At 49.7% G+C, this 24,165-nt stretch overlaps 1 protein-coding gene across 1 annotated transcript in view; it reads right to left on the bottom strand.

The window, feature by feature from the left end:
• The window catches only part of GRIK3 (glutamate ionotropic receptor kainate type subunit 3), a 238,891-nt gene extending 214,933 nt beyond the window's left edge, over window positions 1-23,958 (bottom strand). Inside the window, exon 1 of the mRNA XM_007979376.3 lies at window positions 23,744-23,958. Within this exon, the coding sequence (XP_007977567.2) occupies window positions 23,744-23,858 (115 nt within the window). The 5' untranslated portion in view covers window positions 23,859-23,958. The remainder of the gene's footprint in view (window positions 1-23,743) is intronic.
• Window positions 23,959-24,165: the final 207 nt, after the last annotated feature.

Here is a 24,165-nt window from a genome sequence, read left to right as displayed (position 1 = left end):
CACCCAAGCCAGGCTGCTCCTTGCTCAGCTGCAAGTTAAGAAAGACAAACTCAAGGCTTCAATCTCCCAGAGTTGCCTGAGGGTCAGAATGAGTTGTAAATATGTTAACAGCCATAGAAATGGACACTTATTCTTTTTACTTTTTACGTTTATTCTTGAGAAAAATAAATGAGAGGTCATGTCTCCTGAGTGCTTTCTGTTCACCAGGCCTCTTATCCCACAAGATCCTTTCTACAGTCCTGGAGAAACCGAGGCACAGTCAGGAAGTGGTGAAGCCAGGATTCAAACCCAGTGAGTTTGATTCATGAACCTACTCTGGTAACAGCTGTGCTACAATGAGGTTAAAGATGCTCCTGGAGTGAAGTGCTATTCATAATTACACAAGGCAACAGAGCCAGGATAACCCTAGCAGTCTCCAGTGTGCAGTGTCTGGCTGTAATGTTTGTAGAAAGAACCCAGGGGTCACCCAACCTTCCCATCTGTGTTCGCTCCAGCGAGTCACTGCGCCACCGCAGGCGTCAGTTTTCTCACCTGTATCACTTTTGTCCTGCCGGTCCAGGTGTCTTCCATGTGCTTTCCACCTTCAAAGCACTATGATTGCACCAGGAAGTCCAGCACTATGGAAAAATGCTCCAAGCTAGAGTCAGGGTGGCCACATTTAAATCTCTGTTCTGAAATCCTGGTTAAGACACTAGACCTCAAGAAGTCTCAGTTTTCTCATCTGTAAAATGGGGAGACTAACAGTTCTTGTCTTGTAGCATTGTTGTGACAATGAAATCAGACGATGGTGATACTAGCTTACACGCCCTGAGCTCTGTGTAGCAGACACTGCTCTGAGCACTTCAACTATTAGTTCATTTCACCCTCAGCAGCAAAAGGCAGCTAACATGTGACTTATTATAAGCCAGCACACAGTGCTTCCCATAGTCACTCGGTTTATCTCTTCCACAACCCTATGGTGTAAACACTTTTCTAGTCATTTTACAGGTGGAGAAACTCAAGCACAGAGAGGTTAAGAACTCACCTGAAGTTAGGAGACAGGATTCAAAGGTAGACAATGGCTTCATCTGCAGCAAGTATGCTCAGCCCAACACCTGCCTTTTATTAGCATGCTGTGGAGGCTGGTGTTAAGTCTAAGGGAGTGAAAGTTAACTTCAAACATTCACCCTTTGGTAAGGATCCATTAAGATTACATTCACATGGTAAACTCCCAGCACAGGAGAAGGGCTCAAAAAATGTAACATGAGTGAACGAAAGAGTGAATTTCAGGGAAGACCACGGGCCTGTTATGACTCCTGGCTCTTCCATGCAGACAGGCGTTTCTCCCAGCAGGGCTACAAATGATGGGTCTTGCAGGCCCAAGGAGGATGCCAAGCAACAGTGATGCCAGGGCATCCAGAGTGTCCTAGAAAACAAACCTTTCTGGGGGGATGTGGGCAGATGGATTAACTCCACCTCCCATGGACCCCCCCCACGCCTTGGGCCAAAATAATCCCTGCCTATGGCCCCAGAAATCTCCAAGTCCTGTCTGGGCAGGTGCTGGCCGAGGCAGCAACCCCTGGGAGTGATACACAGAGGAGAAAAATGGGACGGGAAATGGCACCAAGGTTTTTAAGATGGAAAAAGTGTAAAAGCCCTTCCTTTGTGTGGGAATGAGTGCCAGGGGGCCATTGCCTATTGAGTTTTCATCAAAGTAATTTATTGATCAATACAGCTAACACGGCTAGTTCAGCGATTTTGTAAAAAATAACCATGTGTTGGATGCGAGAAGCACTTTGCTGGATTGCGGCGAGCAGGGCCCGGCAGGATCGCTGTGTTTTATGGCCTTCTGGGAACTGGGCCCTGGCAGTTACGTCTCTGTGGCTTTATCTTCATGACACCAAAACATTTGGCTGAAGAGGAAAAAAGATGGGCCAATCTTCCAGATGTTTTGTCTACCTGGCAGCAAATATCAAGACGTTTCCTGTGCAAGGTCACAACTGCAAACCTGAAATGCCACGAGGCCAGGAAGAGGGTGACGTGTTAAGAAACGTGCTGGCCCAGAGTCAGAAGGCCAGAGCGGGAAAGGAGTTTTATATTTACTAAGAACCTACTGTTTACCAGGCCCTGAGCTAAGCATTTCGACACCACATTTCTCTGTGTTTTCAGATGAGAAAAACGAGGCTGATACTCTGTTCCCAAGGTCACAGAGCAACTAAACGGTAAAGGAATGATTCACCTCCAGATGTGACTACAAGACTTTCCTAATGCAGCTTTTACTAGTTTGACCTGGAATACGTGATGTGACCTCGCTGAGCCTCAGTTTCTTCATGTGCAAACTGGGGCTCCTCAGTCCTGCTCTGCCTACTCTGCTCACTGTTGGGAGCATCAAACAAGACACTCATGTGAACACACTTGGCAAGTCAAAGAGAATTCCACTACTGCAGATGGTGGTTTCTCTTCCTGGGGTAACCCGAAGCACCTAGCTTCACCCCTGTATTAGTCTGTTTTCACACTGCTGATAAACACATACCTGAGACTGGGTAATTTATAAAGAAAAAAAGGTTTAATGGACACACAGTTCCATATGGCTGGGGAGGCCTCACAATCATGGCAGAAGGCAAAAGGCATGTCTTACATGGTGGCAGGCAAGAGAGAATGAGAGCCAAGCAAAAGGGGAAACCCCTTATAAAACCATCGGATCTCGTGAGACTTATTTACTACCATGAGAACAGTATGGGGAAAACTGGCCTCGTGATTCAATTATCTCCCATTGGTTCCCTCTCACAACATGTAGGAATTATGGGAGCTACAAGATGAGATCTGGGTGGGGACACAGCCAAACCACATCAGCCCCAGACACAAATTTGTGTTAAATGATTCATCAGTGGATTGAGCCGGATGGCCTGGCATCTTGTCCTCCAAACATCTGGGTGCTTGGATGAGTGTGTGTGTGCGCCCTTCCTTCAGATGCCTGGGCTACTCCTCTGGCACTCACTTCATGGAAGGAGCCAACCAGAACCTTTGCCACTAAACTTCCCACTTGTCTTCAGAATAAGTAGGCTCCCTTAGGGCTCTACACTTCCCTCACCTGGATTGAGGACTGGCCAAAAGATAAAATCTCCCTGGGAGAGAAGGCCCCTCCCCTGCAAAGAGCTCTGCTCCTCAGCCCTGCAATGCTGGATCCTCCGTTGCCGTATCAAGCACATGTTTGGACCAGGCTTTGGTGAGGTGCCTAGCTGGAAGGGGTGTCACTCACCAAGAGCAGCTCCAGGGAAGGATGCAGAGGAGGAAGAAAGAGGCTGAGCCCTGAAGCCTGAAAGGGCCAAAGATATCAAGGGTCTACAGCGTGAGGCTGGCCTGTGCCTCAGACCAGAACATGGGCCAGCTGGGGAGAGCCCCAGGACAAAGTTGGAGCAGGGCTTTGGAAATTCACCTCACCACATGTCCAACCTCATCGAATGCCTTGTCCCAGCTCCTTGCACCCCAAGCCCCAGACACATGCGCCTTCTTTCTGTTCTTTGACCATGCGAAGTTCTTCTCACCTTAAGGCCTCATACACTCTGTTCCCTCTGCCTGCAGTGCTCCTGCATTCTTCACAAGGCAGGCTTCTCTCATTATTCAGGCCTCAGCCTAAACGCCACCTCTCCAGAGAGGCCCTTCCTACTCCCAAACCATAGCATGGCCTTCCAATTGTTTCCATGCATAACATTTGCTGTAATTCAGAACTATGCATTATTTGTTAATTGTTTGTTGCCCTAAGTAGAGTAGACAAGTTCCCTCATTGATCACTTCTTTGATCATCACTCTATATCCAGCACCTAGGAATGTGCCTGGCACATAGTAGGTGCTCAAGCAACATTTATTAAAGGAAAGAAGGAAGGGAGGAGGAAAGAAAGGAGGAAGGGAGGGATAGGGAGGGGGAAAGAAGCCCAGCAAGGTGAACCGCAAACCAGCTTCTCAGAGCCAGCAAAGACAGATGTATTCCATCTATAGAGTTCCTTTTCTGGCAGATTCTTGGACATCTTTTCATACCTGAATGGAGTAATGAGGTCTTATCACGTGTGCCCCATCTGGTTTCTCCAGGAAAACTCCACCAGGTAAAATGTTAAGCCCCACTCTGTGCCAGGCAGGCACAATTTTAAGCATATTATGGTACTTATCCAATAGAAGATAAACCACACCCAGTGGCCTCTGCTAGGAAGCTACAAATAGGCAGAGGCCAGAAACACAGGTTGGGATTAGAGAACAGTTATCCCAGTTGGGCTCTTAGGACATTCACACCTGCCATTTTGACTGTGAGGATGCTTTGACTCCACTGGGCATTTGAGAACTTGGTCATCCCAGTGACAGAACCCATTTAGCCATTTAGCCTCTTTTCTTTTATTTTTTCTTCTCTTCTCTCTATCTCTGTTTCTCTCTCTCTCTCTATATATATATATACACACACACACACACATATATATATGTATATATATCTGTCTCAATCACTGGCTTTCACTTTCTGACTCATTCATCATCTCTCAATAAGAATTCATCCACATTGGTTCATTCAGGGGTTAAAACAACAGGGTCAAAACAGCAGGGTCAGAATATCCTGGTCCCATCTCTGCATCAAGAGATTCTGAAGCCTAAGAAACTTCTGCCCAGATTCTATCTGGGTTGGTGCAATGGGGAAAGATATTTCTGTCCGCTTTGGGTAGGAGAGAAAGGAAAAGCCACATTTCCCTGGAGATTATGTGCTACAGCAGAGACCCCAAGGGGCAGACAGCAAAGGGAGCCTGTGGGGATAACTCATACACCCAAAGTAAACCCCAGCAGGCAGAAAAGCAAAGCCAGCCCCAAATGTCAAGAAAGTAAGAGCCCTTATTTGGTCCAGAACTTAATCCACTTGCCTAGAAAGCCAGAGGTTCCGCAAAGAAAACATCTCCCAAATTAATCTGAAGCTTCCCACTGCCACCTGGCTCCAACGGGCTGGCAGAATAATAAAATTTCAGGATTTGTGCAAGGTGGGATTTACAGACACTGTTGTGAGCTAGGGAGCCAGTGCTTTGTTCATTACTAAATCTCCCTTCTGCAGCCACCTCCTGACAAGGTCCACAGGGGACTGTTGACACCAAAGAGCCCACACTCTTGCCACAGGGGCCCCCAGGTCCATAGCCTAGCCAGGGAGAGGGGGCCAAGCACCCTGTTCCTGTCTAGGGTGGACAGGTCAGCCTCTCCCCATTGTCCCCCAACTCCCGCCCCAGCAGAAGGTGGCAGCTTTGCAAAGCCTCCCACGTTGCAGTCCAGGAGGGGAATGGGAAGGGGCTTGATGTCTGTGTGGTTTGTTATCCAGGCCCAATTAGTTGCTGGGTCTGTGTCGGAGAGATGGGCCTGCGGCCACTGTGAAGACTGCAGGGAGCGAACAAGGACAGAGGTTGTTAAAATGCTCCTGCCGAGCTCCAGCGCCTGCACCATGTCCATGAGCCTCAAAGACATGGTAATGCAAAAGGGACTCAGAGCAGATTTCCTGCCCAGCACATGTTAACTGAACTCTGCGTAATGCCGCCCAACAGACGCAGAGCAGCCGCTTGTGCCCAGTCAGGCACCAAAGGAAGGAAAGAAGAATCAGTAGCATCCTAAATGTGCCACTGTCCCCCTTAAGGTTGGAAGTTTCCCACCTGGCCCCATCCCATCCGTGACTCTGGAATTCAAGTTGACGTGTCCAGCACTTACTAATTGCCAGTTGTGGGCATTGCTAGGGGCAGCTGCTAGGAATACACAGGGGATTGCAATGGAGTCAGGCAGACAGGAGTTCAAGTCTTAGTGACACCCATCACTTACTCACTCTACTGGGTACCTTCACCTCATTAAGGCTCAGATTCCTTATCTGGAAAGTGGGAATAATTAGACTCACCTTTGGGTTAAACGAGCTCGGAAAAGGGCTCAGTAAACAATTGCTGTTATCGTCACAATAAACAGAAATGGGACAAGATCCCTGCCTCTGAGATGCTCTCTGCCCATGTGGTAGGTCAGTGGCTCAATGCCTGCAGGACCAACAGAAACCCAGAGTGAAACAGGGCTGGTGAGAGAAACAAATTTGAAAAAATTGGCACTCCTAGTCTGTCTTTTATTTGCTCCTGAAAATAAAAACATTTTACTTTTCCTTCGTAACTTTACTGAAAGAAAAACAGCAGCAGCAGGACAGTGACTGACCCTAGCATAGGAAATGACTATAAGGAGGGGTGGGGACTGAGGCATATGTGAATGTGGGAAGAGAAGCTGGAAACCCAAAATTTCATATAAAACGTCCAAATTTTTGAATGTTGGCTGATTCAACTTAATAAAACAATTAAAATTAAATGATGAGGGTGTGGAAGCGGTCATAACGTAGAAATAGTGTTTACAAAGAGAATTTCTTGAATTCCAAGCAAAGATGTTAGTCTTCAGAAGAGTGAGACATCAAAAAGTGTTGAGGGCTGGGCGCCGTGGCTCAAGCTCGTAATCACAGCACTTTGGGAGACCGAGGTGGGTGGATCACCTGAGGTCAGGAGTTCAAGACCAACCTAACCAACACAAATTAAATGTTTAATTGTGTTAAATGATTCATCAGTGGATTAGAGACATGGTGAAACCCTGTCTCTAATAAAAATACAAAAATTAGCTGGGTGTGATGGCACACACCTGTAGTCCCAGCTACTTGGGACAGCTGAGCAGGGAGGATCACTTGAACCTAGAGGTGGGGGTTGCAGCAAGCCGAGATTGCACCACTGCATTCCAGCCTGGGAGACAGAGTGAGACTTCATCCCCCCCCCCCGCAAAAAAAAAAGGTGTTGAGCTAGGCTGGGCGTAGAGGCCCACACCTGTAATCCCAGCACTTTGGGAGGCCAAGGCAGGAGGATAACTTGAGCCCAGGAGTTTGAGACCAGCCTGGGCAACATAGGGAGACCCTGTCTCTTAAAAAAAAAAAAAAAAAAGGTGTTGAGCTGTTTTCTTTAAAAAGATTTCTAAAAACCATAAAAAAGAAGCCTGAGAGTATTCTTCACAACCACTACTACCGGGCTTGACCTTCCTGGAGTTTGCATAGCCAGGAGCAGGCACTGGCCTTTTCAGGGAGCTCGGAAAATCTGGATTTTTTTTATAGCATCTCTTGCCACACAGTTGGGCATGCCTAGAATTTCACAGTGAAAGGAATCCAAAGCCCCTTGATAACACCCCTGGCCAATCTGTGCTTGAGAAGCCGAGGGCAAACCTGAATAGGCTTGTCAAACCTTAGCCAGCTTTGCTTGCTTTTAGCTGTTTTTTTTTTTTTTTTTTTTTTTTTTTTTTTTTTTTTTTTAAGACTCTCCAAATTCACTAGAGATAACACCTCTGACATATGGATCACAATGCTAACAGTTGCCTTAGTTGTTTTTCAGAAATTTAGAGTCTGCTCCTGTCCAGTTCAAACTGAGTGAGACCACTGAACCTTCAACTGGACCTACACAAATGATGGATGGGTAATGAGTACTCTTTTGACGTCACAGGGCCAAGAGCTCCACCCTCAGGTCATGCTAATGCTGCCATTTTTTTCAGACATCGTCCTATGAAGTGCCATGAAGCTTGACTACACTTGTGCAGAAACTGATTGCCTCACTTCTCCTCACCCCCAATCACCTTTCCCCATGCCTCAGACCACTCTGCTCCTCTATCCCATAAACAACCCTAAAACTCATCTTTGGGAAGGTGGATTTGAGACCTATTTTCCTGTCTCCTCGCTTGGCTGCCACATGAATAAACCCTTTCTCTGCTGCAAAACTCATCGTGTCAGTGACTGGCATACTACATGGTGGGCAAAACAGGCCTGATTCGGTAACACCAGAATGTGGCTCATAATAGGAAGCTCACTAGACTCCAAGGTACTACACTTACTGAATCTTTAAAGAGCACTGAATGTGGATAGCTGGTATTGAATCAAAATCTGCCTTCTTGGACCATCACTCACTGGCCCCAATTCTACTGGGACCTGTAACACCAGATCTGCTCCTTCTCATACACTGCAACCCTTAGAGATTTAGAGATGGCCACTCCCACGTGCATGCCTCCAAATTCTGGTCTCTGAGCACCCTTTCTGGTCCTTTGTCTCTACAAACTGTACAATGGGGACAGAGCTTACTGCACCTTATTTCTCTCTGGCAGAGCAGAGACTAATAAGGAGAAAGCATTAATATTTTGCTGAAGAGCCCCTGACCCTCCTTACCGCAGGTCTCAGATCCAGGATGGGGGAGCAAAGTCACTCATATAAAAAGCTACCTTTTGCCAGACAAATCAGGCTCAAAGCCTGTCTGCCCTCCCCAGCCCCAGGGGGAGATTGATGTCTGCATTGACGGATCGCTCCAATGTATTAGGTAGATAAAGAAATTGATTATTCCATAAATCATTGTCTCCATGAAAAAAAACTCCAATTTTTTTAAAAAGAAAATATTATAAATCTACTCAGGCCCCCATGAGCAAAAGTACAGCCATTTCAATTTAATTGTCTGAGAGCCTCTTTGGTGGAGCCCTAGAAAGAAAAGTCCCTAAGCAACTGACTTCCAAGCTAGATGTTCCCTCTCACCCTCCAAGAACAGCCATGTCCAGGAAAGTCCATGGATGAGATGGATTTACACTGCATCAGGAACGATCTGGGTTAGCCAGAAAGAAGAATTTCCTCACCAGAGAAGACAGACTGTGTCCCTTGGAGACTTACAAATTGGATACTAACCCCTTCCTTTACCTTTCACCCCCCTACTTTCACATGCATCCATCCCTCTAGAAAAGTTAAGGTTCAGTTCTGCTAAAAGACAGGGAATTGGATAAAATGAATCCTGAAGAGGGATAAATGTGACAGTTCAGGGGTGAAAGACACTCTCGGAACAACGTAAGTGTTGAACTGATTTAGAAGGGGCAAGGGCAGAAAGGAGAGCAGGAGTGAAGGTGAAATGGAGATGCAGCCTCCCCGCCAACTCGACTGTGCGACTTTCAGTTTGTCTCTTCATCTCTCTGAGCCTCATTACTCCTCCCCAGGACTCTGCAGAATGAGGAAGATCCAAGTGCAAAGCTGTGGTCTAAACTGTACATACCGAAATGTTCAAGGAACCACGGCTATTACTAAAGGTCACCTAATTGGACCTACCATGAGGACATTCAAATACCACCAAACCCAGGAGTGCTGTTTCATTGCCCCCACATCCCGGAGCCCCCACAAATCCCCTGACCCTATGTACTCTGCAGTATACAGAGTGGGTGCTCCATAAATGTTTGGTGAATCAATGAGTCAGCCCAGAACCCATGTGAAAAAGACAGGAAATAAACACAAAATTACAAACAGCATAAAAATAACCACAATTTTCAAAGCAGATTTTTCTGATTCTGCGAATCCAAGCAGGAGCATCAAAAAGCCCCAAATCCCCTCATACTGAGATATCTTCAGCCAGAGCCCCTAAAGTAGCCCTCACTTTGTAGCTACCATAGCTCACTTCCTCCCAGAATATCCTGGATTTTTCTATCTGCTGTGTGACGTCCAAGATGCCATCTTACCTCTTAAATCCTTGGGGTCCATTTGCCTAAACCTCACTTCTTGTTCAGAGGCAAATTCCTCAGAGGCAAGTGAAACAATTCCTCTGACTCTATCATTCTAACACTCTTCACCTTCTCCGGTCCTGTGAACTCTAGTCCAGGTGCTCCCAGCCAACTCTCCATACCCCAGTGATGGATAAAAGCGTACCATTTCTCTGAGAAACACTGAGGTCACTCCTGGCATGACTTTTCTGTCTGGGAGAGGCTTTGTCAATCCCCAGCCCCACCATAAGCCTTCCCAGACACATCCAGGTGGTAGAGCACCTGGAACCGCTGGGGTTGTTTGGGGAATGCCACCAAGCTGTGACACATTTAATTCCCATCACCTGAATGAGGAATGATTTTATTTACTAGCAGGAAATATGGCTCTATTATAGGTATGCAGGTCTCCACAACTCAGGAAATAATAACGCACAAAATACTTTTAAGAAATCACATTTAGCAATCCTACTTACAAAATGCGATGTGAAAGATGAGGCTGACAAGTCGAGCCAAGATGCTTGGTATCAGGTGTGATATTTGACAATGGAATGCTCACTCGTTTTGTCATCTGCTGCTGCTCCCTAGCAGACAAGCCGTACAAGGCACCAAAGGTTTAAGAACAATTTATGTGGAAGGAAAAAAAAAAAGGAGAAAATTCCATCTATTACCTTGATTTTCTTTTACCTTGCGTTATTCTATTTGAACAACCACAAATAACAATTCTTACTAGCCTACCAGAGTTCTAAAGGAATAGCATTTGAAAGAAAGAATGCCTGTTTAACAAGACCTTACAATAACCACACCGCCCATACTAGAAGAGCCAGCACCCGCTACCCCCAGGCCTGGCTGCTCTCCGTGGTGCTGAACACAGAGGTTGGGGAGACCCTCAACCTCCCTGGCTCTTGCTGAACCACAAGGTGCATCTGCTATTTTTGACTTTTTCTAAACACATGTGAATCCAATTTGTATTTCTCTCGCAGTGCGGAAAAGTGTTTCACAGGTTTGCTTTTCCACATCGGAAAAGTCTAGGCTCTTTTGCTCTCTTAAGACTGCAGATGTAAAACTTCAAATTCGCAAGTATGTGTGTGGTGTGTGTGTGTGTGTGTGTGTGTGTGTAATAGGAGGGTAGATCAGGTTTTCTTAACAGGATGAGAGTCAGAGGACGCATATGTTTGTCTGTTTTTTCCCATGGCTCATCAAGGGACATGGCACAAATCATTTTCTCTTTTCTGTCTTCAGCATCCCAATCCGTGATAGAAAAAATAATGGGGACAGGTAGTGCTCCTGTAGCCCTAGCATTTGGGGTTCCTCCATTTGTGTTCTGGTTCTTCCACTGACTCAGAGACCACCAAACAAGATTACCTTGCTGGCCTGGCTTCCTCAAGCACTGAACGATTTCCTGGATCCAGAAGGAAGATGCAACCCTCTGCTTCTCTTGCAAGAAGATAAGGATTCAGTTTCTCTGCTCAACTCTCCTCCAGCCCACAGTCCCCATGGACCAGCCATAATTCAGCTAAACCTGAGAGTTCACCCATATTTTATTTACTGATTCAATGTTACGAGACAAGTAAAATAGACGGCTGTCACCTCTATTAAACTGGGCAGGAAAAATGGTCATGTAGGCAACAGGCTCTTTCTGCTCATGATGTGTCATGTTTCCCCAGGGAGGGAAGCAAGAAAAGGGGGCGGGCTGGCCTCAGGGGAGAGCTCAGTTCCATTGTGTTCAGGAGGGGAAGCTCAGGGCTCCACTGCAAAACCTCTCCCATCCTTACTCTCAGCCACATTGGTAGAGTAGACAGATCGGCCCAGTCAGTCAGGAACTGGGACCATCCTTTAAGTCCTCAGTTTCCCCACTGATACAAAGGAAAGTCACTACTCACTCATCAGGCTTGGAATAAAGAAAGATGGTTGAGCCCCAATTTCAGAAGTCTGTGCTACATAAGCAAACTTCCATATGGTCATCTCTTACAAGGACACAGACACACATGCACACACTCACTCTCCCCAGAACCTGATGTGGATGATGTACATATTCCCAGGGCTAAAGGGCCTCAGTTGACTGTCTATAAAGCCTGAATCTCCAGGTTAACTGTCAACACCTCTACTTTACACCAAGCTGTCATGTAGACCAGTTGTCTACATATCCTTGCAGGAGCCAGTGATGTGGTAAAGACAGAAAAAGGAGAGACCTGACCTATGATGGGCAGCAGAGCAATGGCCCAGCCACAGTTCTGCCTGACAGCTGTCCTGAGTGCTCGGCCTATTAACAACAGCACAGCAGAGGTTCTCTTCCTTGGTTCAGCTCCCAGAAAGAGCAGCCGAGATGCTGAGTGGCAAGTGGGAAGGAGAGAAGGGTGAGGTCAGAAAAGGCAGGAGGACTGTGGTCTCTTTTCTAGTCTCTTCTTTAAGAAGACAGCTTGTCTCTCTCAAGAAAATCATCATGATAGGAACAAGACAATGAACGTAAAGTCCAATCCTAGGCTTGAAAAAGAAGGGCTCACTCCCCCAAATATTCCAGCTCTGCCCAGTAGACTAAATCTAAAAGGTCCTGGCACAGAAAAAGTTGCAGAACTGGTGTGTCAGAAGACCACCACAGACAGCACGAGAACCTTGACTTCGTGGAAGAAACTAACAACATCCTTCATAAAATCCTCATTGACAAAATGGGAAAAGTGTTGAGCTGCATGCCAGGGCAGTTAGGGGGACTTACATTCAAATGACCATATTCACCATTGCATTCATTTATTCCACAAATATTTATTAATTATCTACTAGGAGTCCCACACTGTGCTAGAAGCACTGGACACTTAAGTGGTGAACAACCTGGCTGTGGCCCATGCCGGTACAGCACTTATCTCTAAAATAACCAAGAATTACAGTACAGCAAGTGCTACAACAGGAAAAGTAGAGGGTGCTGTGGGACTCAGAAGGGGATGGAGGTTGAGAAGTGCTTCCTGGAGGAAAAGACATGTTCACTGAAACCTTAGTATGGGTAGAAGTTGGCCAGAAAGAAATGGAGTGCAGGCCGGGTGCGGTGGCTCAAGCCTGTAATCCCAGCACTTTGGGAGGCCGAGACAGGCAGATCATGAGGTCAGGAGATCAAGACCATCCTGGCTAACACGGTGAAACCCCGTCTCTACTTAAAAAATACAAAAAACTAGCCGGGCGAGGTGGTGGGCGCCTGTAGTCCCAGCTACTTGGGAGGCTGAGGCAGGAGAATGGCGTAAACCCCGGAGGCGGAGCTTGCAGTGAGCTGAGATCCGGCCACTGCACTCCAGCCTGGGCGACAGAGCGAGACTCCATCTCAAAACAAAAGAAAAAAAAAAGAAAGAAAGAAAGAAATGGAGTGCAGGCCGGGTGTAGTGGCTCAAGCCTGTAATCCCAGCACTTTGGGAGGCCAAGGCGGGCAGATCATGATGTCAGGAGTTTGAGACTAGCCTGGCCAACATAGTGAAACCCCATCTCTACTAAAAATACAAAAATTATCTGGGTGTGGTGGCGTGCACCTGTAGTCCCAGCTACTTGGGAGGCTGAGGCAGGAGAATCGCTTGAACTGGGAGGCAGAGGTTGTGGTGAGCCGAGATCACACCACTGCACTCCAACCTAAGCAACAGAGTGAGACTTTGTCTCGAAAAAACAAAAAAGAAAAAGAAAAGAAAAAAGAAAGGCAGTGCAGAGGCCCAGAGTGTGGGGGAAAGCACAGTGCCTTCTGGGGACTTAGATGTTCAATGCAGTGGATCAGAGAGGGTGAAGCAAGGAGGGACAGTCCATGAGTCCAGAGATGCCAACCATGGCAAATCATAAAGGGCCTGAGGGCATAAGGAAGCCAGTGGAATTCTGAAGCTCATTAAAGTATAGGATAGTGGATCCAAGACCATTTGAATAAAGCCATCAGACTCTGACATTGCTCATTTCCTGCTTAATGTGTTTATGGCAGACCTGGCTGAAGGGAAGGAGGATATGTTTATCCCAGGCTCAGATGGCATGAAGCATGCGAGACATCAGAATGGGAATCCCCAAAAGCTTCACTATTCAGAACAGTGATTCCCAACCCCAACCATACTATAGGCTAATAACCACTTAACCCCTCTACCACAGACCCCAGGAGGGAGGCAGGGGTTAGAAGAAGAGGGTGTAATCCATACCTGCTTTCCAAGCATGGAGACATGGTAATAGGCCCTGGTGGTCCAGAAACAATGAGTAAGAATAACTGCCTGAAGGTTCAATGATGGAACTTACTTGGGGATAAATGATAGGTTTTGCTTTTAGGCTCAAAAGATCAACTGCCAAAGGGAGGATGAGAAAAGTTACAGATCAGCGGCAATACTTGTGGAAAAGACCTCATGATCTCATGAGACCACCAGCTTAGGATAAATCAACAGACTGCAATGGCTGCTAAAAAGCCTGAAACAGTCTGGTGTTGTACAACCAGACAACCAAAGCTGAGACCTGAGGAGGTGATGGTCTTACTGGTTTCAATAAATAAGTAGCACTGTGGTCAGCTCTTGACACCATGCTGGAGGAATTAAGCCACTTTAGTCTGAAGAAATAAATGCCTTTGTGTTTCTGCAGAGCTCTAGTGTAGGACAGGGAACAAACTCAAGCCAGAGTCAGTGGGCAGGGAGATCATAATAGTAGGAGTAATAGACAACATTTACTGAGTGCTTACCATGGCTGTGTTCTAAGCACTTCACATGCATTAACTCATTCAGTCCTTACAAAAACGCTGTGAGGCAGGTACAACTATTATTATCATTATTATTTTGAGATATTAAATACTTTGCTCTTGGGAGGCTGAAGAGGGGAGATCACAAGGTCGGGAGTTAGAGACCAGGCTGGCCAATATGGTGAAACCCTATCTCTACTAAAAATAGAAAAATTAGCCGGGCGCGGTAGCGGGTGCCTGTAGTGCCAGCTACTCAGAAAGCTGAGGCAGGAGAATTGCTTGAACCTGGAACCTGGGCGGTGGAGGTTGCAGTGAGCCGAGATCACGCCACTGCACTCCAGCCTGGGCAACAGAGCAAGACTCCATCTCAAAAAAAAAAAATAGTTTGCTCAAGATTAGACAGGTGGGAAGTGAGGGAGGCAGCCTTCAAAGTCAGGCTGTTAGATCCTAGAATCTATGAGCTTATCCTCAAGATTAGACTGAGAGCTAAATGTACTGAGAGATTCGTTTGTGCCAGGCATGTTAATTCTCACAATAATCCCATGAGGTGAAATCTGCTATTATCCTGATTTTACAGATAAGAAATCTAGACTTAGAGAAAGTAAGTGACTTACCCAAAGTCACACAGCCAGGAGGGAAGGGATCAAGAGTTGAAACTCAGACAGAGGAATTTCAAACCTACACTCAGACCCCAGTTATATTGCCCTCCTGGAACTGCAGGGAGACACATGTTAGCTTTTTAGAGGAAAATTTGCAACAAAGATTAGCATGGGCAAAACATCTGCAGTAAAGAATGGGTGGGGCCTAAAATTGGTGCGCTCCCATTGCAGGCGGCATTCAATCGGAGACTGGCCGTCCACCTGTATGTAGTGGGGTCCTCCACTGACCTGGAAAAGCAGTTCTCAAAGTGTGGCTCCCAGATGAGCAGCATCATCTTGATCTGGGAACCTGTTTAAAAGGCAAGCACTCAGGCCTCACCCCAGACCCACGGAATCAGAAGGTCTGCGGATGGGGCCCAGCAATCTGCATCTTAACGAGTGCTTTGGGTGATTCTGGCACATGCTAATATTTGAGAACTAGAGGCCTAGAATGACCCCTGGGGTTCTTTTCAGCCTAGATTATTTGATTCTTCACCATAGACAGGAAATGTGATGCCTGGAGCCCTGGAAAGTCCTTGGCTCCCTGCTCCTGCTTTTCCGCCCAATTGGGCAGCGTTTTGGAACAGCATATTTCAGTTCTGCAAAGCAGATGCAGAAAGGCTTTGCAGAAGTCTCCCTCATTCCCATATTTAAAGAGCTCATCCCTGCAGTTGTTCTGAGAACTCTATAAACCCCCTTCCATTGGCAGCCTGTCTGCATCAGTCCCTTTAATAGCGCAAGACTTAATCGTCTCCTATGGATTGGAACCCTCTTAATACAAACCAGAATCTTAGCTCCTTCTTGCTGCTTTCCCCCTCTCTGCTATCCTTAACTACCATTCAGCATGGCACCAAAGGATTTGGAGTTGTAGCCACCACTCCCCCTGGATCTCACTCCATCTCATTATCTCCGATCTGTACGATCACCATGGGGACTCTCTCCTCCCTGCCTTTTGCCTCTGTCCTCATTACCTGGTGTCTCCTAGGAGAGCCAAAGTGTCTATCCCCTAGGGCCTCCAGCCTCAGACCCTGTCTAGTCTCCAGTGGCCTGCCCAGGAGGCGAGATGGTACTCCCCATCTGAGAAGGGCTGATCAAGACTCTCTGGACCAGCCCCTTAAGAATATTCCATAATCAGGGTCTTCCCAGCTCTGAACATAGGAAAATGCATTTTAATCAAAATGCTGCAAAATAATGGGCCAGGCAGTGTCTGGGAGCTGACATTAGGAGCATCCAAGGAAGGGTACCTCTCCTGCTCCCTAGCACAGTGGGTAACTGGTACAGACTGCTAGGCCCACCAACTCCAGTGCAGGGCCCATGGGTATGTGAGCAATGGGCAGATGCCATGTACGAGGCTGCATGGAGTATGGGGCACTAGGGGTTAGCACAAAGCCAAGGGCACACGAGATGCAGACAGCCTCAGAGCTCAGAGTCAGTGGAGATGTGGCCCCACCCTTGGGGAACTCTCCTTTTTTCTCCTAAAATTTATTAAGCATCAGGCACTATGCAAAGAGCTTTACATACCTTATCTCCTTTAATCCTCACAACAACCCTATGCAGACAGTACTGTAAGGGTCAACCACAAGATTTTTGTAGGTCAACAACAGCTGCACATGGTTCAACCTAACGTTAATACTTCTATTTTATAGATGAGGAAATGGAAGCTCAGAGGTGCGGTGACTTCCCCAAGGTCACACAGCCAGTACACATTGGACTCACGTTCAAAAATAGATCCACCACATTTCATCAGACCCAAGACATGCCATTCTTTCTTAGAGTGCCAAGAAAGAAAAAATTCTGCAAGTAAACTTAGACATGACATGTGAGACACGAGTTGATGTCAGAGATATGAAAATGTGAAAAAAAAAATCTCATCTTAGAATCAATGAAATATATTATTGACTCCAAAAAAATCATTCTGCTTCTTGGAAGTGATGGGGGAGAGATGGCCTGAGACACCCTTGAGAAGCTCCTTGTCTAGTCAGGGAGGCACGACACACATGCATTAGAGAAAGCCTAGACACCCACTCGCCCCCAGATAACCACGGCCAAGGTCAATACTATTAGTAAACAAGGTGTAAAGGTCAAAGGAAGCAAGGTGAAGGACCTGGGCAGCTGAGCTGTGAAGAAGGAGAGGCAGTGTGGACCCTGGAGGTGATTTCCAAAGGAAATAAAACAAAGAAAGGAAGGACAGAGGGCTCTGGGGGCATGGCTGCTATGAAACATGGCTATGAGAGACAAAAGAAAATCTGAACAACCTGTTGTCCTCAAACCCAGTCTCCTGGCCATCAATTTGGTGTCATCTCTCCAAATCATGCTCAATTAGGATTTGTCTCTGGAGCACAAAGAGAAGTAGGAGGAAAACCATACTCCAGAAGCAAATTCAGATGCTGGGCCAGGGCCAGGATTTAAGGAGGCACCCACTCTCATGGTCAGTCATGCAAGCAAAGGGTCCTCATTTGAGGGCCTCCTTAGAGTTGGCTCCCTGGAGGCCTCCCTAGCATCACCCTACTCCCAGCCCTGTGCACAGACTCCTCCAAGGGCAAAAGGAAATGCTCAACTGTGGACAGCACGTAAGCTTTTTTGAAAAGACATCACACCTATTTAACCTAATGGGCAGTATCATCCCCATTTTACAGATGGGGAAATGGAGGCCCTAGAAAGTAACATAACCCTTCTGACCATGCCTGTCCCAAATCTGTCACCTTTGTAGTGACTTTGGGCAGTGCATCTTCCCCCTACTTCCAGAACAGCTCAGTGCCTGGCAGCCATCATTATCCCAGGCTCCCCTGTCCCCCTGGGAGAAGGAACACCGCAGACAGAGAAGGGTAAGTCTGGGTTTGCCTTTGCCTTTGCTCTTGTAGATGGAATGGTGGATTAGGAAGGCTCTCGCATCCAGGTCCCCACACCCAAACCACAGTGTCTGTGACATAGCAACACATATTCCAGGACCCAGCGGCAGCAGGCCCTATTTAGAAAGTCAGGATGTGACTCTTGCTTAAAAATAAAATGACCATAAAACCTATTAGCCTTGAAGAGATGTTGGCAAGAAGGAACAGGACTGAGGAAGGAAAAGGGAAGTGAGGGAAGGAAGGAATAACAACGACAGCTAATTCTCTAATCACCTTCTCTTTCCAGGTCACTAGGTGAGGAGGATGGGGGGGTGAAAGAGACACAGACACGAGGCCTTTGGGCTTCCTCAAGGCTTTGACAATGTCTTTGAGGACAGCCTGGTGGTTCCAATGGGGACATGTAGACTACAGACCCCAGAACAGTGGGATCCCTGTAGGTGAACTGACCTCACCCAAGGGTGAATCCGTCCTTTATTTAGGGCTTAGATTAAAGCCTTGAGCAGAATCCAGAAGCCAGGACAATGTGGGAAGTAGTAAGTGGAAGGATGTGTGTTGGTGGGAAGGCTGGGAAAGGCCATCCACACCTGTGCCCTGGAGGCAGCAAATCTGCCACACAGCTCATCAGCAAGGCCAGTCTGACACTGAAAACTAGGACTGGTGGAATTCCGCATGGTAGAGCCCAGATGGCCATCCTCCCAGAGCAGGACCAACACAGCCCAGCCAGTGAGACCTCACTCAGCAAACAGAACGGAGAGTGGGGGTAAGGGCACTGCTTTCTTGCCACCTCCAGACGGCAAAGCCAGCTAAAAGCACAGGATCCAGAGGCAGGCAGACCATACTTCTTATCCTACTTCTACCACTCACTGGCTGCGTGATCTTGGGCAAGTGACTTCACCAAGCTTAGTTCCCTCACCTGTAAAATGGGATAATGCCTGTAGGTGGTGAAGGCTACCCAGTATGAAGAGAAAAACCCTATGGCTCCATTTATTGAGCACTTACTATTTACCCACACTATGAGTCATTGTTTGAAAAGCATTTGGCACAGTGCTTAGTGGCTAATAATTGCACAATAAATCGGGGCCATCGTATTGTTGTCATTGCTGTTTCATTATTCTGATTTTGCTCCAGACCCAGGTGGGGCCCCAGGCAGAAGACACTGCGGTGGCCGTCTCAGCACAGGCACACTGCCCTCTGGTGCTGCTGCTGGAGAATCAGCACCTGGGAGAAGAGTGACTCCAGGAATCAAGTCCAGGGCCAAGACGCCAGCCCCATCTGCATCAGCTCTATTTCCATACCAGGCAGGCCCTTGGTGCATCTGTCTTCCCAGAGCTGCAGCCCTACCACACCGGCCTCTGAAGGACAAGCGAGTGCCTGCTGGGTGCTAGCCTCAACAAGGGCCCTGCTCTTGCAACATCGGTCCTCTCTGTTGCCAGGCGGGGAGTGCAGAGTCCCCCAGTTCCTCTGCGCGCTGCCCAGTGGAGTGATGCATCCACTCTCTCAGTTCCCTCTGGAAGGTTCTGAGCAAGCAAGGGAAGCCAGGCTGCAGCTGCGGGAGGAAGTGACAGGGGAAGCTGCTGTGGCAGGTAGAGGAGGCGCCACCTCAGCAGACCAGAAACACAGTCCCAGTCACTGAGATCAAACAGGTCTCCGGCTAAAAGAAACCCTTTCACCAAGCAGGCCTATAGTCTGTGCTGCGTATGGCCTTATACTTCTCTCAAGAGGAGGGGTAGTTCCACAGCCCACGGGGCCATCTGTGCTTCCTCCCTCATGGAGGGGACTGTTTCCTGGAGCAGGGACAGAGTACCTGTGGGAACATGGGGATTCAGGAAGGCTCACAGGCCCTACAAAGGATCCTAAAAGCAGCTAGGCAGCTTGCATTCCTGGAGGTGTTGGGGATAAAGAGCCACCCCACAAAGCCCTTTCAAAACAACACATGAGCCGGACTTCTGAGGTCAGCCATCCTGCTGGCTACAGGAGGATGCAGGTGACCTTGAAAGAGCCTAGTGAGGCCAGGGTGCCTGGGCTCACCTTGCATAAACCACCTCTAAAGACCCTAGGTCATCCTGACATCAAAAGACTGTTTAGCGCAATGCGAGGCAGGCATCAGGAAAAAAAAATTAAACTCCAGTTGAGAAGCAGGAAAGCTGGGGCTGACAGCAGCCGCTGGGCTGAAAAGTGGAGGTAGAAATTCCTCAAGTTAGTGATCTCTAAGGCCCCGCGGGCCACTCCCAGGTCTTGTCTGAAGCTATTTACTTCCAGGGGGGAAAGCCCTATTGATCTTCATTCAGCGGCTGTCTGCTCCTACAAGGCAGCGATGTTTCAGCGCATCACCAGTCACTGCAAGAAATTTCTCATTGTTTTACACACAGCGGCTCCCAAACTCAAGAGATGAATGTTTAGGATAATTTGGGTGAGCCGATCAGAAGAGTTACAGATGGGGCCGGTTTGGGAACTCTGAGGGAGGGGGCGTCTCTCCCCAGGGATCTGCCGCTGTTGCTTGCTGGGCCCCTGTACATTCATGAAACTCAGGACCTTGCAGCTCAGTTCTGCTCTATCTGTAGATGCTCAGAGTCCAGAGCTGGGCCAACCCTTCCCTCTCCCCACCCCCCACACACCTGCTTTATGTCTCTGCAGTCATTTGGCTTCAAACCTCCCCACTGGCTGGCTGGAGATCGCCACCAACCACTTCAGCTCCTCAACACACAGAAGAGCTGGCCAGGCTTCCCCAGCTGCTGCTACCACTGTCTAGTTCCCTTTTCAAATTCCAGGCTGGCCCTCAATCCTACATATGCCCGTAACATGAGGGGAGACCTAACCATGAAACCTACAGTAGCATAACAGTGCCCACCAGGCTGCACTAAAGGGAACTTTGAAACCACAGAACATACCAACCATTAAGGCCAACCAAATAGTTTACAGATGGAGAAACTGAGGCCTGGGGTTCCAGAGAGAGAGGTGTGATTTCATGAAAATGGCCCAACAAACTGGTGGCAGATGCAGCAGAAAACCAGACCTCCTGGCTCCAAGTCCAGCAGCCCCTCCACTACAGCTTTGGGGTCAGGCCACCTGGAAATTCAGGTCCCCGCAGGAGGTCACTCAAGCCTGTTTGGCTGAGAGAATCTATGCATTAAACTGCCTTCCATGAGTTAAGACTGGGATTCATCCAAACAATAATAACGATGATAATAATAATAAAATGCCAAACAATATGCCTTGAAAACCTTCAATGAACAACATTTGATAATCATACACAGAATACATCTTCCACATATTCACATAAAACAATCAATGATCATTTTTTCCCGCAGACTACAATCCAATTATTCTCTCTCCCTTGCTCTCTCCCTCACTCTCTTTTGTTACTTGCAAACCATCCAAGCAATCAATGCCTTGACCTCTCCTTCTGATAGACACAATTACAAAAAGACAGAGCAATGCAATTCATCTATTCAAGATGGATTGTTTGAACACTGTGTCACACTGCTGAGCTATCCATCTCCTTGTCTAAGAGGAAATTTCAGCCCCCAAAAGAGGCACAAAGAGAGGGGGCGGGTACGATGCTCCCCAGCCCAGAAAGCCCCTCTCACACCTGCAGGAAAGCCCTCTCCGGGCTGATACTCGGCAACGCCTGGCTGCTAGAGAAGGATTCAGCTCCAAGCTCAGCCGGCTGAGGCGCCAGTCTTGAGAACCAGAAGCACCTAGCACACTCCAGAGGGCCTCAATTCTTATAGCCCCAGCCAGAGCCCTGAGATCCCAGGGATGGCAGAGATGGGAAAAGGGAGATGGCACCTGGCCCAGCCAAGGTGGTGTGTTTGGGTTTTAGCATGATATTCTCATTCTCTCTCTCTCTCGCTCTCGCTCTTTCTGTCCATGTCCACTGTAGCTCCCTGGCTCCAGCTGGGGTTCGAGCAGGGGCTCAGAAGGACAGAAGCTCAGCTCCCCAGGAGGTTCCAGAGAAGCCCAGAAGCCTCAGAGTCCTCCCATCCTCCGCCCAAACTGGCACAGCTCTGGCGGTCACGTTTGGCGCAGGCACAACACCCCGGTCCATGGGCTGAGAATCAAATGGGGCAGGGCTCTTGGATATAAATGGCCTGGGCTGACACGCTAATTAATCCTGGGGCTTAATACGAAGAAGATTAGAAGAGAGGAGGGCTCTGCCATCCGTTAATTGCATTATTACACGCTGAACCCAAGAAAGGGCGGGTAGGCTTGGGGATGCTCTTCCTAAGGGCTGGGAGGAACTCCCTAACCCATTCAATTTCACAGTAAGGATACATCATCTTGCGCCTTCCCAGCTTATCCCTCTGAGGCTGCCCTCACCGTAGCCTGTCTTTCTGGGCCTCCAAAGACTTCCCTTCCTGAGGCTGGGCTGGGAGCACACCCACCCCACCCCTATGGAGGAAGGACCAAGGAAGAGGGAGCTGCAATCCGTGCGATGGGCAGATAGCGTCTTCTCAGTCTCCCCACCTTTTTCCCCAAGGACACTCTACGACGCAGGCCCCCAAAAAAGCAGAGGGGAGGAGACAGAGAATAAAGGAAGCGCTGGTCCGTTACTGGCGGGGGGTGGGGGGGGGGGGCTTCCTGCCCCTGGAATGGTGCCAAGTTGGGCTCGGGGCAGGCAAAGGCACAGAGATAGAAGCCATTTCGGTTGTCAGGAGCAGCCTGGGCTGCAAAGGGTTAAGTTTGACCATAAGGGCTGTCCCCAGAGTCCCCTCCCGTGCCTGGCCTCATCTGCCTCCGGTGCCTGCCGGTGTTTGCCTGCCAGGGTCCTGGACATGGACCGAAAGATCTCAGCGTAGGCAGAGCCGAGGACTGTGCTCTGCCCCATCCAGACAGGAGTTCAAGAGGGTCCGGTCCCCGGGCGGCCGCCCGGGAGGAGACCCATCCTCTGGGTTTCTGACCGCCTCCTAGGAAAATCTGAAGTACGGAAACCAAGCCTGACACCGGTTCCGGCACCTCTTTCACGCCGCTGACGGCCCAAGGTCCGCCCTGGAGAAGAGCTGCAGAGGAGGAGCTCGGCGGAGTCTGGCTCGCCTCGTGCCAGGCGCTGGTGCTGGCGCTGAGTGAACCCAGGCGGCCCAGGTCTCCGGCCTGGCGGCGGGCGCAGGGCCCTCGGTGATGCAGACTCCGTCGTAGCCCAGCCAGGCCCAGCCCTGCCGGTCGCCGGCCCGGGACACGCGCAGCGCTCAGGCCCGCAGGGTGCCTTGGGCGGCCACAACAAAGTTAAAGCCCGGAGTAAGAGTCTCGGGCGAGAAGAGACGCGGCGAAGCCGGAGCCTCGGAAAGCCGCGCGCAGCCCCGCCAGCCGCCGCCAGCTGCGGAGGAATTTGGGCTAACTTTAAAAACCGCTGGCGTCCCTGGGCCGTCCGCCCGGGCCGCGCTGGCCGGCCTCCGTGGTCCCTTCCCTCTACCTGCGCTGCCCCGGGCGGAGAGAGGCCTTGGCCCCAGGGACCAGCTGCAGCGGGCAGCAGGGGCCTGCTCCCCCTACCCCCGCCCCATTTGCACGGGGCTGAACCGGTGCCACCGAGGCCAAGGGTGACCACCGGGAGAGAAGACCGGCTGTCCTCGTCATGCGAATCTGTGCCCTGCGACCTCGCCGCAGCCGCTCGAGCTATGCCCGAGGTGGGGACGAGGGGCCCGCGGGGAGTGAGGTGAGCAGAGGAGATAAGTTGGCGCCTTCCCCAGGGTCCCCACTCTGCGGAGAAGCCAGATCGCAGAACTCGGTAGGCTGCGGTTCATGCTGGCAGTCGCCGCGAAATGCGCCCGCGACTCGGGATCGCACTGGAAACCTTCACTACACTCTGCCAGGTCTGACCTCCCAGGAGCGCGCCAAGGGCCCCTCGCCGCTGCGGCCCGGCGGCCTCCTCCACAATAAGTAAGGCCCGTGACCCCGACTCTGGAACTTTGTCCTCACAGGGACGAGCTCCTGGTGGTCTCCAGCTCAGCAGCCCGGAGAGAGGTTAGGAAAATCTCTCAGGAACGCGTTCGGAGGCCCCCCATTCCCGCCCCCGCCCGGGCGCACGTTGATCCCCGGCTCCAGAGAGCCCTTACCGATCCGGATGACGTGGGGCATCCCGCGCGAGTCCGGGATCCAGAAGGCGCACACGAGGAGCCCGGCCCAGTATTCCCAAACCAGACTCCGGAGGCGCCGCCAGGGAGCGGTCATCGTTGGGCGCCGCCGAGCGTGCCCGGGGCGCGGCCGTGGCGGGCTCCCTGGGGCGGCAGCTCTAGGCGCGGGCGCGCAGCAGCCCCGAAGGCGCCGCCTGGCCCAGCCGCCCGGCTCCCGAGCGCCGCTGCGAGTGGGGGGCGCCCCGCGGCGCGGCGCACATCTTACTGGGGGGCCGCCCCGCCGGCGCCCGCCCCGCCTGGCTGCCGCCCACGAGCTGCCCGCGAGCGAGGCTCCTGGGCTCCGCCCGGGCTCTGCTCGGACTCGGCTCCGGCTCCGACTCGCGTCGGCTCGGCTCCCGCGCGGG

The sequence above is a fragment of the Chlorocebus sabaeus genome, chromosome 20 (genome assembly GCF_047675955.1).
Source record: "Chlorocebus sabaeus isolate Y175 chromosome 20, mChlSab1.0.hap1, whole genome shotgun sequence".
NCBI lineage: Eukaryota > Metazoa > Chordata > Mammalia > Primates > Cercopithecidae > Chlorocebus > Chlorocebus sabaeus.
The sequence above is the reverse complement of the archived record's forward strand: the minus strand, read 5'-3'. Positions and strand labels throughout refer to the sequence as shown.